The following is an 18,685-nucleotide window of genomic DNA, read 5'->3' as shown; positions in this document are numbered from 1 at the left end:
AGATGCTGACCCTAATCTAGCCAAATAATTAAATATGATCACACTGTCTCACATGTTCTGAACATTAAAAGTGTTTTTGCACTGTGTTTGCATTTTGGTACTTGTGATGTTAAGCCTTTCAAATGGCGCTGTAGCTAATCAGCCTCAGAAGAATAGAAAATTTATAATCAATATTATTGTTTTCAAGAAATGTACAAGTCACCAGAAACACTAATCTATATATAAAAAGCATCATGTCTGCAAATCTGCAGTGTGAGTCACAGGATCAAAAAAAAAAAAGCAGACACTATTATATAGTGATACAATAATATAATTTGTCAGACACAAATTAATCCTTCCTGCCCACTCAGTTGCACTGGTCAGGCCTCTTAGCAGTAGTATTTCCTGTTTGGGAGCCTCAAGAAAGGTGTGGACGCATTAGAGAAAAGCCAGAGGAAAGATTTAAGAATGCTCAGATATGCAGAAACTATCACCCGGGAGGGAAAATCTGAAAACATTAGTCTGGTGAAAGTATAGGAGAATCATAACACTACACAAATGTGCAAAAACTAGCTGCAGAGAGGAAAGGGACCAGTTCTTTCATTCACTGAGGGTGGATATCATCTGCAATGAGCGAGATTCTTCCCAGATACAGCAAAAAATAATTTCAAGACATTACCAGAGCAGTGCTGGAACAAATCAGCTAGGGAAGTCATGGGCTTTTAAAAAGAGCTTGTAAAATCATCTGCCAAGAGTGATGGAGGTAGAATTGATCATTTTTCTGGAGGAAGCCTTGCTTTCTGTGATGATTGTGCTGATCCAGTTCATTCACAGCTCTGTTTTTTCAGGGGACAACGCTGGTTTCAAGGACTGGCAATCACAGGGAAATCCTGGAAACCAGCCAAGGGAAATCCTACACTCATCAAGCTTCTATTATAGGTAGGCTTCACTTAGCCCAAATATATCATTATGACTACTCCTTAAGCACCTACTGTTGCAAAACACAAATAATAATTTTATAATCATTAACTTTTGTGAATGCTGATGGCATCTTTGTGGAAGCAGAGACGTCAAAGTGGGAGCTGAGCTATGAGATATTTATAGTTTCATTGCAGCAACACGAACAGTCTAGCAACATACAGACAACTGTTGTGCCAGGAAGTACCAATATTTTCGTGTGAAGGAGAAATTGGAAAAGCACCATAGCAAAAGGAAGCGTTTGAACCGATGTCACGGAAGAAGCTCGCTGCACGGACAGACTGGCGGCTCGGCCCCAGCACTGGATTCCTGTGAGAACCCAAAGCCTGCTTCCCAAATGCGGTCAGCGTCAACTTCCTCTCGGACCGAGCGCAGCAGCAGCGCCAGGCAGGGCGGCAGAAGGTGCCCGAGGACGGTGCTCACCGCACCGCCCGCCCTGCGGAGCCGCTCCTGGCGCATCCCTCCGGGCGGGCGGCAGGATCCCAGGGACACCCAGCACCAAAGAACGGCTGCAGCGCATCGAGAACCAGAATCACTGTACCAGCCTTGCGCAGTGGTGAAAATGCACCATTCTCCTAGAAACGACATCTGCTTGTGCTATGACCGTGCTTGCCCCTCTCCCACATATCGGCCCGCATTGCTTGTGAACATCGCTCAGCGATCGCCCCCGGCGGACGCGGCTCAGTTGCGATGGGGGCAGCGCGCACAGCGCGGGGCAGGGCACGGGCAGGGCTGTGGGACACGGAGCCCAGCACGGGGCAGGGCTGCGGGACACGGAGCCCAGCACGGGGCAGGGCTGCGGGACACGGATCCCAGCATAGGGCAGGGTACGGGCAGGGCTGTGGGACACGGAGCCCAGCACGGGGCAGGGCTGCGGGACACGGAGGAACATAGACCCCAGCACGGGGCAGGGCTGCGGGCACACGGAGCTCATCACGGGGCAGGGCACGGGCAGGGCTGCGGGCACACGGAGCCCAGCGCTGCCGCCGCCCGCCCGCCCTCACCTGCCCGAGGCGGGGCTCCGCGGTGGGCAGGGCCGGCCGGAGCCGTGGCCCCGGGCTCCGCCGCCGGCTCATGCGCAGCCGCCGGGATCGCGGCGATGGCGGCGCGCGTCCTGCCGCTGCCCAGGCAGCACTCCTTCAGCCCGCCCACCGTGCTCAACCCCTTCGTGCACCCGGGCCGCCTCAGCGCCGCCGACAAGCTGCGGGTAAGGCCGGGGCCGGGCGGGGAGGCCGCCGGGCCGTGATGCGCGGGGGAGCGCGGCGGGGCGGGCGCGGCGCCCCGGGGCACGGCTCAGCCCGGGCGCGGCTCGGGATCGGCGCTCCGTGCCTCGCCCCGGAACGCCGCGGGCTGCCAGCGCCGCGGGCTGCGGGGCACTGCGGCTGTCGAGCCCCCTTGGCGGGGCAGAGCGCGATGTGAGCCATCGAGGTTTGAAAGTGCCGCCGGCAGCCGGGGCTGCGGGCCCGGCCTGTCCTGCACCGCCCGTGCCCGGTACCGCCCGTGCCCGGTACCGCCCGTGCCCATCACCGCCCGTGCCCGGTACCGCCCGTGTTCGGTACCGCCCGTGTTCGGTACCGCCCGTGCCCATCACCGCCCGTGCCCGGTACCGCCCGTGCCCAACCCGTGCAAGCGGAGCAGTCCCGGCTCTGCATCACATCTGCAGCTCCTGGCTTTGCCGGGAACAGGCTGCAGTGATAACATTTCCTTGCCCTGTTCGGCGTAGTTTGCTTTCTGATCTAATCTAGAGAGGAATAATCGCGATCAAGTTTAAGTCAAAGATGCAAAGGGTGATCAGCATAAAAAAGTCACTTTTTGAAATTAAGTTCTTCAGCCTTTCAGAAACCACAAGCTGCATGCTTGCTCAGCGCATGCACAGAGGGTTGCTGACTTCAAACTTAAAACTGTTAGCACAAGGTGGAAAACAAGCTTTTGGAAACATTTGCGCAATTATTGCTGATAACACATCCCTCCTAGAGAAAACGGAGTCCGGCTTCAAGAATTAAATACTACCTATCAATCAGTCATGTCAGATGCCTCAGCTCTAGAGTTAGGATGTCAGCTTTCCTCTGATATGAAAAGATAAAACAGAACATAATTTTTCAGTCATGCAGTTTCAGATGCTTGACTGGCTTTAGGGTGATTTTATGCCTGGGTTGGGGAGGGATGAGTGAATCTCTCGGCTCCACATTGCAGGGAGTACAAGAGAAAATGGTACCCCCTGTTCCACTGGGTCACTGACTGGTGTCACTGGATGGATTGAGTCAGGCCTCTGAGCTGAGACCTGTCCCAGTATGGCTTGTGTACAAGCATGCACAAGACTTACAGGATACTCATGCAACTAAAAAAGCTTTGATTCTTAAAAACATTCTTTAAAAATTAGTTGATGAACCAAATATTAATATATGATTGAGGACAATGAGGATATTGGTGTGTAGGTGAAATTACAACATTTTCTGCTGATGGTTATAAATATCTGAAACTGATGTACAACTAAATATTTTATGTTTCATATAGATCTTCCTCAAGTTATAAACAGTGTTTGCCCTGAAGGTAGCTGGGTAGAGGAAGTGTGAGAAACCTGGAAAACAATTTCAAGTCCTTTTATCCCCTATATTTTACTTGTAGCCTGGAACATTTTTCTAGTGCATCTCAATCAGTAGCTTTAGGCATGAACCCTGAAGGAACCAGTTTCTTAATGAGGTTCCAGAAATGGACAGCTTTCTGTGCTGGCTGTCCTTTCTGGAGGATGCACAGACTACTTTGAAAAGCTTGCACTTTTAGGTTACTCTGTAATGCACCTGGAAGGAAAAGCACCCGTCTGGGTTAGGACCTGGTGCTAGTGAGCTGAGGAGCAAAACAGTCACAGAATTGCAAAGCAGAAAAGCACACAAGAGAGAACCTTTCATGTATTGTGGTTTGTTCCCTTCTGTTCTTTTCACCCTATGGTCACAAGGACCAGGATACTTCCTGCTGATTGCTTTGTCCTGTCAACCTCTGCTCCTCTCTTCTCAGCACTGCCAGTCAGACCTGCTGGGATTCAAGGCCATACCAGACAGTGTTGCTGTGAACTTCAGAAAAGAGAAGTCTCCTTTCTCTTTCCATTTGCGTCAAGTGTAGTGTTTCTCCATTCTTGCATGTTAGGGGTAGTCTTGTTGTGTCCTCTTGCTGTAGTATTGCTTTAACATACACCAATACAAACACACAATTTCAAAACCCTCCTTCTTTGGGAGTCCACAGCAGGATTTCTGTGTTGGTGACCTTGAATGTAAAGGCTGCTGTGTGCCTGATGAGTGGAGCTTGAAAGTGAGACAGGGTAGCAGTTGGCATTTCATTCAGCTTCAAATATAAAAACAGCCAGACTGAAAAGTAGAGTGAGAAGATTTTACAATTTCTTGCCAGTCCTTGTTAGTACTTTGCAAGCCATCCTTTATTTGTCATTTTTATTTAGAACGTGCAAAACAAGGGTCAGTTGGGCTGTCCTAAACATCTTTATTTTAAAAGAGTTGTCAAATACTTCTGGTTTTTATCCTCTGACTGAAGTTGGCTGCAATTCATTCTTGAGATTTTTCCTGTGTTTTAGTTTCAGTTCTTTTGTTCCTGATTGCTCACCTGCTGTCCTGAGTTCTGAACTGCAAATGCAAGGCACAAAATCTAGTTAAGTCATTACTGGATTCCAGTTTATTCAGAAGAGGTGCTCAGTGGACTGCTGCAATGGTGAACTACGTAATACCACAGCCAGCATGCTAAAAGCAGTATTTTTGGAAGCAAGCAGCTGGACTGTCTGGCAGAACTGTGCATCCTCTGGATGCTTATAGAGCACCTTCTTGCCCTGTGTGCACTGCTGTGGGGGACCTGAAGCTGATCACAGCTTCAGATGTCAAAATATTTCAGTGGGAGTTGGGCTTCATTCTGGCCCCTGCCTGCTCTGCTGCTGCTTCCCAGATAGCAGCTAAAGTTGAACAAAATTTCATGTGAAGTTCTGTGGCTTTCTGAGAGACCTGCTTTTCCACTCTCCGGGTTCTTACCATCAGTGGAGGTATAATCCCATGTATTGATCAAGGATCAGCTGTGGGAGTGGGACCCAGACTGCCAGGCCTGCTGCAGTTATTGCAGACACAGTAAACAGAAAGTACATGGGTGATTCAGTCTGTGGGAAAAGGTTCTTTGGATGACTCAGAATAATTCTATCTTGGTGATTACTGCACAGAAGCTGGAATAGCTCTGATCCTACTGAGTAGTAATTAAGCCTCGTATTTTTCTCTGTATGTTTTTCTCCTATGCCTTCCCTTTTCTAGTCTACCTTGACCTTTCTCTTTTCTGTCCTTTTCTTACCCTACTCTGCAGCTGATGGAGCAGAAACCAACTCTGCTTCATTACACAGTGACCTAGAAAGCCAGTAGCTTGCATCAGCAAATCAGTACCACCTGTGCATCTGCCTAAAAGAGATTAATGAATTTATTAAAGTTTTGGAGAAGAGATTGTTTTGTTTTTGCTATTGCATCCTTTATTTTTCATTTTAGGTCAGTACATATATATTCTTTTTTCATGAAGAAATGCATTATTTTAAGTCAAACCACACTGATTTATGCTTACACTGCCTATTTTGGATAACTGAATGCAGCTGAAATGCTGAACTGGACTATAGATCATAATAAAAGAGGGTGCATATAGAGAAAAAAAAAATCTAATTTTGGGAGACAAGCAAGGAGTCTTTGTTGGTTTATCTCCCTACTTGACTTTTTCAAATTTGCCACAGCTGGCACCAGAGTGAGTGGGAGCAATATATCTCTAGGGTCAAACACATTATGCTCATTTCTGTTATCTGGAGCAGTCCTTTACCTGTTGTCCATAAAGCCATGGTTAGAATTCCATAGCTAGTTACCCAGAATGTTAAATAAAAGAAAGAAATAATCAGACCTAGGTGTTCAGATCACTCCTGGAAGCTCATTGTGTGGCAGTGCTTGCAGAACATCAACATCAACACAGTGTACCTGCTTATCATGTTTATCTCACTTTCCTCCCTGGATCCACTGTCATGTTTGGTCTGTTGTCACTGTGCCTGTGGTAACACAGAAGCGAGTCCTGAAGGCCCCAAATTCATCTTAATCCTCATCAGTGTCAGAGGGCTTAGAGCCAGATGGCAGAGCCCCTCCTGAATATTGACAAGAGGAGGGTAAGGGGACAGTACATGAAGATGGAAGGGGTTTGGTGGGAGGGAAAGGACTGTGTTGGTGAAAGGAAAATGAGGAGCAACTGACTGTATGAAAAAATTTGATAAAATATACACTAAGGCGCTTATTTCCAAATATTCTACACTTGTTCCTTTTTAAAGAAAAGAGGTAAATTAAAATCCACTGTGAAGTTAATAATCACAGCTCTAGGAGGTTGCAAGCTATTTTGTAAAATTAACTTACAAAAAGCCTTGCTTTTTCTGTACAGTAAGAGGCTGTTGTTAAAGAGCTGACTAGAAAGGTTGATTTTGAGAGAGGAACACTGTTGTTCAGTTGTAGATTTTCTTAAAAGCTTGTAAAGCATAAAACATAGCAAGCTTACAAGAATAAGGTAAATTCTCTTAACTCTCCTTCAGTAGCTTCTCCCATACACTTGACCTGGTGGAGCAGTCAGTCTGTGCCAAGCTGTCAGTAAGTTTTGAGGCACTTGAAGAAACAGCCCAAATAAATTTCCAGAAATCACTATTGCAGTTCTTTTGGGGGGTGTTTTGTTTTTGCATAGGTTTGCACACAAGCTGGTCCTCATCAGTGAGTGGCAGTGAGCTGGATTAGTGCCAAAGGGAGTTGAGCCCTTTCCTGGTTTTCCTGGAGTGCTGGGCTGTGCTCACACAGCTCCCAGCCCAGCCTTGCTCAATCTGCACAGTGCTTGTTGCACCACAAAGGCCAGCCTTCAGGATACAGTTTCTAACCTAGTGTGCTGGGGTAAAACAATCAAGAATTTCCTCCTGCCCTGCCCCGTCTCAGAGCTGCCTGTGGTCCAACATGGTGCCAGTGCACTTCTTTCCTGGAGCTGTGCATGAAAATACACGAGGTAACCTCCTTTGGGAGGGCTGGGGATGGTCCTGGAGGAGTATTTGCAGTCAGGGCAACTAAAACCTTGGTTTTAGTCCCAGCTGGGGGAAATGACATTGTGTTGTGGGTGCACAGCTCCCTGGAGCAGTAGTGAGGATCACTTGCAGCAATATCATGGCTCAACACAAGATTTGTCATTTGAAAGGGCAGGAGTACAACTAGTCATCTTAATGATCCCACTTGACTTCCAGATAGGCAGGCAGTGATAGAAAGCTCTGTAGTGGAGGTGTGTGTCAGCTGGGCAGACTCATCTGAGTGTTGTGTGCTGCAGACCAGGACCAAATACAAACTGGAGTCAACAAACTTAATTTACCCTCTGTGTCTAGCTACATCCAAGCCATAAATGTAAATACACTGATATTCCAGTTCTTCCTGAAGTGGGAACTCAAAAGTGAAAATGAAATACCATTAATTACTTTCCATAAGAGCACTGGAATCATTAAAGCTTTCCTTACTAAACCACAATGCAATAATGGTAATACTTTAAAATCCTTGTAAAGTAACTACACAGATAGCAGAGTCATTTCTGTTGATACCATGTCTTAAGATTTTTCATCTCTTTTTTTCCAGACTGTTCTCCAGGGGATTATTTTGCTTCCCCTCCGGGCCATAGGCATCACATTCATTTTACTGCTGGCTTGGCTATCGGCATCAATTGCAACTTTCCATCAGCCTGGAAGAGGATTTCTGCCACTGAAAGGATGGAGAAGGTGAAAAAGTGACCAATATTTGTGAATACTAAGCTTTTCTTCTTTTTTTCTATTAACACAAAGCTTTTTTTCCTTTCTCTCATCCTTTTGATTAAAGAGGATTCCTCATTTACCCATTTATATAAAGCAAATTTTTAATGAGTGTATTTTACAAGTGGACCTTTTTAAATGTGTAGATTTTCAGTTGTCTTGAAGCTAAAAAATATTGTATAAAAACATTTGTAGACTATCTGTAAGCCAGGATTTACTTCAGTAGTAATCCTAACAGGAATATTTAAGAAAATAAATTAATTAAGCAAGTATTTTGTGACATGACATAGACTGAGCTCTTGTGTAGCCTTTGTCATTTCTGCTATGCTGTTATTCTATGACAAAATTAGCTTTGACAGCTCCTCTCAGCTGCATTGCCCTTGAAGTGGTGTTTCACAGCTGCTGCTGTGGCTTCTGGGTTTCAGTTGCTCACTTCTGACCTCAAGGTACTGGAGTTCCCTTCTAGCCACGATGCACTGCAGCTGCAGGAGGGGAAGGAGACAGGGATGGTGAATTCTGACAAGACCAAAAGAGGAGGGAGAAGTTAGGAATGTGTCCCTTACTGTGGGAACACGTTCCAATAAGGAAACATTGTCATTTAATTTTTCTTGTTAAAATCTGATATTAAAAACCAGTATCAGCTAAATTGTTACAGAAAGGACACTAAATCTGCTAATTACTCCCCTCACAATAGTGTTGTGGTACAATGCCATGAGAAGTAGTGTGGCTGGGAGGAGGGTTTCACAAGGTGCTGTGCATTGCCTTATCTTCCATCAGGAGAGGTGGTGCCCCCTTCCCTACTTCCCCTTCATCTTCCGTTCTCTGGTGAGCAGCACTGCACCTGTGTGGGGCCCTCTTGCTGGCTAAAACTAGGAAATCTGCTAGGGGCTTTTCTTTTGAAGAACAAACTACATCCTGACTGTAAGCTGGACGAGTTTCTGTGTTTCTGTTTGAAGGAGGATGATCCAGAGCAGCCTGTCCAGACTGACTCGCACGGCGTTCTTCGTGATGGGATTCCAAGTCAAAGTGAAAGGCAAAGTAGCAAGTCTGGCTGAAGCACCAATCTTTGTTGCAGCCCCTCATTCCAGCTTTTTTGATGCCATTATTTGTGCCCTGACTGGAATGCCATCAATAGTGTCTAGAGCAGAGAATTTGTCAACTCCAGTATTTGGCAGTAAGTATTTATTAAAAAAAAAAAATTAAAAGGTACAAGTCAACAGCTTGACATTGACATTTTATCTCCTAAAGTGATTTAAGGGCAGACTTTTAACCTCTTTAGCTTTCAAAGATACTGACAAATTATTTCCAGAGGTATTCCTATGACACATTATCTTTTTGGATTGGTAAAAATGCCTAGAAATTATGCTGTTTCTTTTCAGGTATGAAATACAAGATCATTTTGAACTTGTTTTATAGTGAAAGCATGTTTTGCAGCTGCTCAGGTTTGACATTTTCTCTTTAATTCTCCCAGTAGTAGCTCAAAAAATCTGTTCCACTGCTTTCTTTTAACAGTGGGGCCCACAAATATGAGTGAAGGTTATTTCAAAACTGACCTAAACTACAGTAGTCTGGAAAATACCACATTTATAAGATTAAACCTGCAGGCACTGTTATGGATTTTTTAATGGGAGCAAGACCAGGAAGGAATAAAAGAGGAGTTACTCAAAAAGGAAATGCAGGGAATGGAAAAGATCAGATGAGTCATGCTTCTATTATTTTCTCCTCCTTCTGGCACAAAATGAGTCCCAGTTTGCATTATTGCTAGAATCAGCTGTAGACTTTCTGCTGGCTATACAGTAACCCAGAGCACAGTAGGCAACATAGCAAAGTGTTTTTGTAGAAAAGAAATGAACAAAGAATATATTGATTTTAGCTTAAAAGCACAGGATTGGGACAGAGAAGATAATTCTTTGCCAAGTTTCTCATCACAAAGGTCCACATATTCTGATGCAGACTTCTGATTAAATGAGGGTTTTTTTTCTGTAATTTACATTGAAGCTATACATTCTTTGTAACAGAAAGGGGAAGGCTAAAACTACATTTTGGGTGCAGTCTGCATAAGTTAGGCCTGTGAGCAGACCCAGTCTCAGAATTGTGTGGAAATGCTTAGTGAAAAATAACAGCAATATTATTAGAATGTCTTTGGGTGAATTTTACATGTTTATATCTACTGTAAAACTCCTCTGCTGGCAGGCTGGGTATGTCTTCTGTCTTACTTCCCATTTGGCAAAAAGATGATAATAGCACTCCTATCAATTTAGTCTGAAAGTTGTTTGTGTGGAGTCTGTGTCCTGGTGTATGAATAGCAAGTTTTTGCTAAGGAAGCCTTTAACCCTTGTGTTTTCTAAGCACTGGCATAAGGCATTTTTTCTCTGTTTCCCAGCAATTTTAAGGTCCCTTCAGCCTGTGGCAGTTTCTCGCCAAGACCCCAATTCTCGCAAGAACACGGTTGCTGAGATCACTCGGAGGGCATTATCAAAGGGCCAGTGGCCACAGGTAAATACACTGCTAGCACTCATAAATGCACTGCTAGCACTCATAAATGCACTGCTAGCACTCATAAATACACTGCTGACTTCTCTTCGGCCAGGTATTCCTATTGCCTGCTCACTCTGCATCACAATACCCAAGTGACCAGCTGGACAGGGTTCTTACAATGTACAGAAATGAGGTCAGCTTTCAGGTGTATGTCTGCTATATGCTGACCAGAAGGAGTTTTGTTGTGACAATGGATCAGCTGAATCCAGCCAGTACCAATTAGTGCTGCAAATGCAGATGCTCTTGGCTGTCTCTTTTCCCTTGTCAAGTCAGTGTAGCAGATGAATTGCACTGCTATGTGTGGATCAGTATTCTGAAGCTGGATTGTGTAGCTGTGCTCACACCAGGTAGGGTGAGCACTTGATGGGATAGGCAACCCAGATTGTCCAAGATCAGTACAAGCAGTACTTTAAATCAAAACTTCAGTTTCTCACATAGAATATAGATGAGGTGGAGCTCAGTTCACTCTTCAGGTTAATAATGCACTAAAACCAAGATTTTTAGATTGTTCTGAACTGTGGAAAGATTTTGACATGGAGGCAATAGTAACTGCTTCTGCAATGTTTCCCATGGTCATTCCTCAGCAGCAAACTGCTGTTCTGCATCCAGGTCCTGGATGGCTTTCCATCTGGAAGAGCTAATGGGGCAGGGGCTGATCAGGAGGGAGGAAAGTGTTGAGGCAGCAGCTTTGCTGCTTATATGAAAAGCAGAGGCTTGGGATGGAAATCCACATCCTTTGGAAGAAGAAAGACTGGGAGTGCATCTACAGACATCTCATTTGGGAGTGCCTTTCTGGAATACTAGTACTTGCCTTTTTTTTTTTTTTTTTGGTAATGGCATTATTTACACATTTCATACATTTTTACTTCATAAGTACCTTTTTAGAAGCTTTTCTAACGTTTAGGGTACTTTGATTCATAAATCTATTTTTCTAAGCTGCTCTAAATATTTTTTTAATACTGAGCTTACAGACTATACTGCTGCTTATGATTTGCTAAACTGATGTGGAGGAATACCCTGGTAGACCTGATCTCTGCTGAAGGCAGCATGGGGAGGAAAGGGAAATAGGCTCCTGCACCAGATCTGCACTTGGGATGAAACCTAGATATGTATTGTGGCATAAATAGATTATGAGTCAAGTAATCTGGGAATCTCCATGACTAATTCAGCGCTGCAGCTGGGGGTGTCACTGGTTGGTTTCTAGTCCTGTGCCCTGGCCACACTTTCTGATTACAGGATGTGTGGTGGAGAACTGGCTGTAACTTGCTGTGTGCAGTTGGCCACCTTCCCCAGGAGCAGTCAGTGTCCCTTGGGTGTCACCTCCCTTGGGTGAGGCCTCTGAAGTGGGAGCACACCTTGAACACTTGATCCAGACCATTTTGTGCTGGGGTGTTTTTAGAAAGCTGCTTATGATCCTGTAGTGTTGTGGGGAACACAAAGCCTGTGTTCCACAGGGGGCTGGATTCAGTGTGTCACACTGCAGTGCACTAATTCAGACACTAATTCAGAAATCTTCTGGGTGCTGGTGTGTCTGAGTCACTGGGGTCAGAGGCTGCTGTGGTGTGCAATGCCTTCAGAGCTCTGCCTCACAGCACATGCCTTCTCTGCCTTTTGCTCTGCTGCTCGAGCTGTGATCTCATCTCACTGCTGGCATTTCTGCCTGGAAATGCCCAAGTACCTCCATGCATTTCCTTTCAGCCCAGACTCCTGTGTTTATACACCCAGCAGCTCAATAAGGACTTGCTGTCAGAGAAACAATTCGATTATTACCAACACTAAAATTACAAGTGAAACACTTAAAGCCTTTTGTACAATATTTCTGAACTGACAAAGGCCTTTTCCCAGAACTCCTTTCTTAGAAAGCATTGGTTTCCAAATCAGGTGGACCAGGTTAATAATATTGTGAGCATCCTTCATTAATGTTTGTTTCCTTTGGAAACAGTAATGATATTCCTGTAATACAGTACAGCAGGTCACAGAGCTTGCATAATGTCAGCTTGTGCATAACAGATACTAAAGTATAATCCTTTTATGAAATATATGTGTGTGTTTATGTTTTCCTCTCTCTTTAAATCCAAGATACTGATTTTCCCAGAAGGCACCTGCACAAACCGATCCTGCCTGATCACATTTAAACAAGGTGAGAGATTTTATCCCATTGTTGTTGGAAAAAAAATGTGATATTAATTTGATAGTTGTAGTAAGGACTAAACTTGTGAAGGTACATCATTCACAGCAGCACTGCAGTAATCCCTTACATTATTAAAGTTTCAGTGGCACTAAACCCACTCTTTTATACTAGTCAGCTACTTCTCTGGTTTTGCTATTGTGCAGGGTGCAAAATATCTGTGACATATATGATTAGTTCATTGGTGGATTTTTCTGGGTACAGTTTTCATCTAATTTATTTACTCAGAAACTCAACTGTGATTGTTGAGAGATGAATGTATGAACTTGCTCACATGTTGATCTTTTATCCCAGCTAACAGTTGGGCTGTCTTAGATTCCTGTAAATTTTGCCATGCAAGACTTAGCAACCAAGTTGCAAAATGTCTTTGCATAGTGCTTAGCAAGCCAGGACAACAAATAATTTTTAACACAGAAACATGCTTCATTGCATCATTAGATGGTTGTGCTGCCCTTGAGTTAAGAGAGGAGAGGAATCTGACTTTAGCTGGTTTACAGTGTCTTGGGTAGAAGTGTTACAAAACCACTGCTGCGTGCCCAGATCCCTATCACTTGTGATGATCAGAGCACAGAGTGATTCAGGAAATGCTCAAAAGCCTTGTGAGCATCTCATCCTTTGAAATTAGTGCCCATCAGTGGGGAGATAAGCACAGAAAATGAGTTTGAACAGTCCAGGGATCTTAGGAAGCTTTCTCCTTGAGATGGAGTCAAACCTGTTTCTGTCCTGACACCTTGCTGGTTGTGCTGCTGATTTAAAAACAAATTTAAAAAAAACAAAAAACCAACCTACAATATACATAAAACCCAAATCAAAGAACAAACGAAAAACTGAAGTAGAACACTTGTGTTTTTAAAAATGTCTCCTTCCAGGTGCTGTTGTCTGAAATGAATCACTTAAAACTTCCAATTGCTGTATTAAGTTTAGTTATAACAATCTAATTTGTGGCTGCAGGTGCCTTTGTTCCACAAGCCCCTGTCCAGCCTGTGTTACTCCGATACCCCAACAAGCTGGTGAGCAGAACATTCTTCTCTTACTAACCAATCATAGAGAAAGCAAAAGCCTAACTTAAGTGGTGCCTACAAGAAATATTTTGCATTGTCACTGAAGAATATATTGTCCTGAGCTTTAGCATTGAAGAGCTCCTGGAAGCAGCCATGCTTCCCAAGTGCCACCATGGTGCAGTTGCTGTTCTGACTGTGAAAAATTACTGCTGGGCTTCTTAGCTAAAGAGGGGAGATAGGAAAGTATTGTGGAGGAAGTTGGATACTTCCTGCAGTGCCACAGAGCCTGCACTTTGAAGTCTAAAATGGACACAACTTCCTATTACTCATCTTTTTTTGGTTAACCTCAAGATAGCCTTACTGCAAAGGGACTTGCAGAGTCTCTGAACAGGAGCAGAGCTGAGCCACGCAGGACATCCCTCACCCCTGCTCAGGAGAGCAGCTTTGCAGGTCTTCTTTTTGTGCAGCATTCCTTGTGCAGCTCCACACTCCACCTGTAAGGCTGGGACCTTTTCAACTGTTTTATAAATTACCTGGTCATCCAACAAATCCAGAAAAGACCAAACATTCACTTCCTAATGTTTTGTTAGGATTAAAAATATTGTTATTTGCCAAGACTCCTTTGTGTAATCCTTGTACAAATGAATGTCACAAGTGAACCACTCAAGGGGATTGGTATTGCATTTCACTGGTAAGATTTAAGGATCTGCCTCTATACCCTGTAAAAATAATGTATAAAAGGTAATAAACACAGAGAGAGGGAAAAAAAAGGAAAAAAAAGGCATGATAATTTATGCAGAAATGTCCTTAAAAACTAAATGAGACATATTTATGAGAATGCCTCTCTAAAGGGAGTAGTAAGGCCCACTGACAAAGTCTTACTAATTTTTCTTTTCCCTACTTCTGTTGTTTAGTTCAGAGTGAGTGATTTACAATATCTAACTATAAATTTTATTACCAATTGTTCATAAAACTCTACCATGCTTATTTCCAAATTTCTAAGGCAAGGAATCCTATTTGCCTTAACACCTTTATTTATTTTCACTACAGGCCTATAAAAACATCATCCACTTTTACTAAACTTGTGCCTGTTTTAAATTGTAACTTATCTGCTCACTAACTTTCATCTGGCTTTGTCATACATTTCTCTGTTTTATTTTTTTCCTTAGGATACTGTGACCTGGACATGGCAGGGCTATTCATTGTAAGTTTCTTAATCCTGCTGAAAATTGCATACAGAAATTTTTCCCTGTTGCTAAACAGTCTGCCAAACAGATTCCACTAAGCCAAGACACATGTTCTTCTAGATCTGTTTTTATGAGGGGGAAATACATGGGGATAATGCTGTCATGCAGTAGATTTTGTATCTGAATGGTTTGAGAAGGGGTCAGCAAAGGAAAATATTGTTTCCACTTCCTCCACTCTTTTTTTTTCGTTTTCTTCTGATTTGCAAATTACACTAGAACAAAGGAAAGTATTAAAGAACCTTCTCAACTGTACTGAAAATAGTTTTCACTTTGCAAACATTCCTTAAAATGTGTATTTTCAGAATCCTTATACCACTTTTTCATGTGGAGTATGTAGTATGTTTAGGTACAGTAGTCTTGATTTACTAACATTTGTAAGGCAGCTAATTTTGAAATGCATCTGGACTAGTGGAGCAGATCATAAGCATCTTTTAAGCTGTCTTTATAAATAAATAAATATATATATAGACTTTTTAATATATATAACCCTAACATCTGCACACTTAGACAATGGACATGATGAAAATGTCCATTTCAGTTTCCCAAGATTTATTGCTGTTACTACTATTGCTGATACATTTATCAGCATACTAATGACCATTAAAAATTCATCACATACTACAGATTTCCTCTATGGAGGATTTATGCTGTAAGATTAAAATAGAGCTATCTCTTCAGTTATGATAGATGGAGTAGGAATAGCAAAGAAAGAAATGAAGTCAGAGGTATTCCCATGGGAGGGAATACCTGCCCATTCACTCAGAATGGAGAAATGCTCTGAGCCTGGATGGTGAAGGCTCAAATCAAACCTGTGAGCAGGTGAAAGGAACTGCTTAGCAAAATCATTGAGGAGAGAAGGGATGAATGGAGAAGAATCCATATATTCTTAACAAAACTAACTGGAAGCAGGAGAATATTCCCTGCACAAACATGCAGATTACAAAATGCAGAACTGTTTCACTCTTTGTAAAACTTCCTGGATGTTGCAGCCAGGATGGGACAGCACCAGTCTCCTTCTCAGAAACCTCCTGACATACTTCCTGCTTTCACTTAGTACTTCTCTCTTACTTCTGTGCCTTGCTGGGAGGAATACCTGATATTTGTGTTAGAAAAGCAAGCAATAAGAGTGGACTCGTGCAGAAGACAGACAGGATCCCATTGGTTCTCTTGCTTTTTCCCTTTTTTATTTTGTCCAAAACAAGAATAGAAAAAGACTGCTTGAAAGCTTTCTATTATAATATACCTGCTGTAAAGATCAAATGTGCATTTCTGCTTAAAAATCACAATGAGAAGAGCAAATCAGAAGTGACTGTGCTTATCCTCTTTAGCAGTTACTTTCTTCCCCTGGCTTATCTGTTGACCCTAAAATTTGTGACTTTTTGAAAAAGCACTGGTGGTCCTGACCCTACTGGGACTTCATTAGTGTAAATCTGTGTAATTATCTGTGTAAATGTTACTGTAATTTGCAAAATGATTAGCAAATACTAACAAATACAGTTCTGCATAAGGAAGTTACTGGTCGTATTTTGCAGCTGAGAGGATAAAAGATAAAGTTGCTTCTCAGATTCAAAGCTCTTAAAGTTTAAAATCCATTATCTGTGGACATCCTTAGAGAAAGGGAGATATTTTACTGGCCAAAGAGCTGTGCAGAATTGTCATTGTGCATGAGAGCAGACAACAAGTTGCCTGCCCTGTGAGCAAGCAGCAGCTTATGCAGAAGCCCTGTTAGAAAAAATGTGAAAACTTTTTGGGAAACTTCACTGCAAGGTCTTAAATACCTTGCCTCATAATGGCTTTTGTTTTTTGTGTTTTAAAAAGTTTAATCTACTGACATGCAAATACTTTTGTTTTAAATAAGTAAAAATTATTTTTCTTCCTCTTTGCTTGCAGTAAAGAGCTGTGCATAATGACAGCATGTCAGATCTTCACGAGATTAGAAGTTGAGGTAAGAATTGGAAATATTTTTGTTCTAAGATTTAGCAACCAGGGAATTTCTGTTTTAATGTAAATGCATTATTCACATTATTAGTTAGTTTTAGTGAACAATAAACAAATGTCTCAGAAACAAGAACAAGCATCACAGTAAGTAATAGATTTAATCTGTTGTCAGTATGTATGTAGCATTCTGGTGAGTTTCTAAGACAGCTGCCAGAAATGTCTTTATTTTTAGAGCATTATAAAATCACTGTTAATTATCACCATATGAATTCTACAGATGTTAAAACTAGGAATTAACATACAGTTAAAGGTACCAAACAACTCCTTTTCCCACCTTCCCATTTCTCTGATCTCTTCAAAGTAACCTCACCATTTCCCTAGACTGGGCTCTCACAGATTTCTACAACTAAGAGCTCATTCAAGTACTTGTGCTGAGCCTCATGTAAGGAACCAGTTCCTTGTTAAAATCCACTGCACAGCACAGAAATGAACAACTGAAACAACATCCACAATGACAACTGAAACAACATCCACAGTTCGTAATGTGAGCACCCTCACTCCAACTGCTCCTGACATAGAGGCAGCATTCAAAACACATTCCTTACCAGACCACAAAGGATTGTCAGTGTGGACTAAGCAGGTTTAGGAACTTAAAGAAGGGGAGAAAATGGCATGTTTTGCTGTTTATTTGCAAAACACAGAATTTAGCTGAGTCCAAAGCTTTGTGAATACAGTGTTGTTACTGCTAACAATTGGCAGTGTAGTCTGTTGTGGAACAGTGAAATTCATTTTGTGGAGCATCTTGTTACTGTATAGTGCATGCATTAGACACATATTTGTAGAAGGTGTAATCAAGAGATAATTCTCCTAATAATTTTGTTCAGTAGGGCATAGCTATGTGATTTATATACATGGGACCAAGAAACAGTTAATGTAGCCCTTCCAACATAAGGAAGAGCTTTGTTTTCCCCTACTTCAAAACAGAACTCAGAGCTGTTTTGCTGGAAAATTAATTTCATGTTCCAAGAGATGAAACTGAAACATGAAAAAATTTGCAGCTTTCACAGCAGCATGTGTCCCCAAAATGAAACTAATTTCTTAGCATCAGTTCAAAAGCCTTTCAGTTTCTAAAAAGGGACTCATTTTCCTGTGGAAGGTGGGAATCCACCTACTCCTTTTAGGAGTGGGCATTTCTGTTGCTGTCCCATCCTGTGAGCAGCTAGCCTCTGCACTCCCACCAGTCTTGCACTGCTGTGCAGGAGCAGTGATGGGCTCCAGGGCTGTGTGTCCATGTCCAGTCCAGCTCTAACACACTGGGGTATTGAACATGAAACTGAGCCTGGCTGTGAGTTTTAAGGCTGCAAAAAATGCAGCATTTGGCAAATTCTGTGAGAAGAGAGACTAGGTCACAAGCAGATCAGAGAAATACTTCTGCTGCTGAAAGAGGTGTGAAGAATTTTTCTTACAGGAGTGAGTTTGACTGGGAAGATGTACTTGCCACTCTCCAGCAGAGAAGCAGCTGAGGGTGTGAGATCATGTAGCCACTGCAGGTGGTCAAAAAAACCAAATTCTTGCTCCTCAGCTGTTGTTTCTGGCAAACAGGTTTTATGAATAATTGCAGGGGTTTTTCTTGAAGGGGATGAAGGTGGTGTTTAAGCTGCCAGGAATTTATGTTGCTCTGTGAGCAAGACCTCAGCCTCAAGTGAAGTAATGACCACTTTCAAAACCATGGCCATGTTTCTGTAGATAAACCTGGAGTTACAATTTCAGCTCACCCAGGGACGTCAGAGTTTTGTGTGCTGTGTGCCTGTGCTTTCTCAGTTTGTTATGTGACTTCTGAAGGGGAGTTGGGATAACCAGGGACCTATTTCAGACCTTGAACAAAGTTGGCAACTGCTTACAGAAGGAATAAAATCTCAAGTATTCCTGTGAACAACTGGACCTCTCCTCTCCTCTCCTTACAGGGAAGACACCTCTTAATTATAAACAGAAA

General features: G+C 42.9%; 1 protein-coding gene across 1 annotated transcript in view; it reads left to right on the top strand.

Moving 5' to 3' along the window:
- Positions 1-1,981: 1,981 nt before the first annotated feature.
- Positions 1,982-18,685, top strand: part of LPCAT2 (lysophosphatidylcholine acyltransferase 2) — a 29,531-nt gene continuing 12,827 nt past the window's right edge. Inside the window, exons 1-8 of the mRNA XM_056500805.1 lie at positions 1,982-2,164; positions 7,611-7,750; positions 8,737-8,954; positions 10,164-10,276; positions 12,398-12,458; positions 13,458-13,516; positions 14,677-14,711; positions 16,645-16,699. Of these exons, the coding sequence (XP_056356780.1) occupies positions 2,057-2,164; positions 7,611-7,750; positions 8,737-8,954; positions 10,164-10,276; positions 12,398-12,458; positions 13,458-13,516; positions 14,677-14,711; positions 16,645-16,699 (789 nt within the window). The 5' untranslated portion in view covers positions 1,982-2,056. The remainder of the gene's footprint in view (positions 2,165-7,610; positions 7,751-8,736; positions 8,955-10,163; positions 10,277-12,397; positions 12,459-13,457; positions 13,517-14,676; positions 14,712-16,644; positions 16,700-18,685) is intronic.

The sequence above is a fragment of the Oenanthe melanoleuca genome, chromosome 11 (assembly GCF_029582105.1).
Source record: "Oenanthe melanoleuca isolate GR-GAL-2019-014 chromosome 11, OMel1.0, whole genome shotgun sequence".
Taxonomy (NCBI): domain Eukaryota; kingdom Metazoa; phylum Chordata; class Aves; order Passeriformes; family Muscicapidae; genus Oenanthe; species Oenanthe melanoleuca.
The sequence above is the reverse complement of the archived record's forward strand: the minus strand, read 5'-3'. Positions and strand labels throughout refer to the sequence as shown.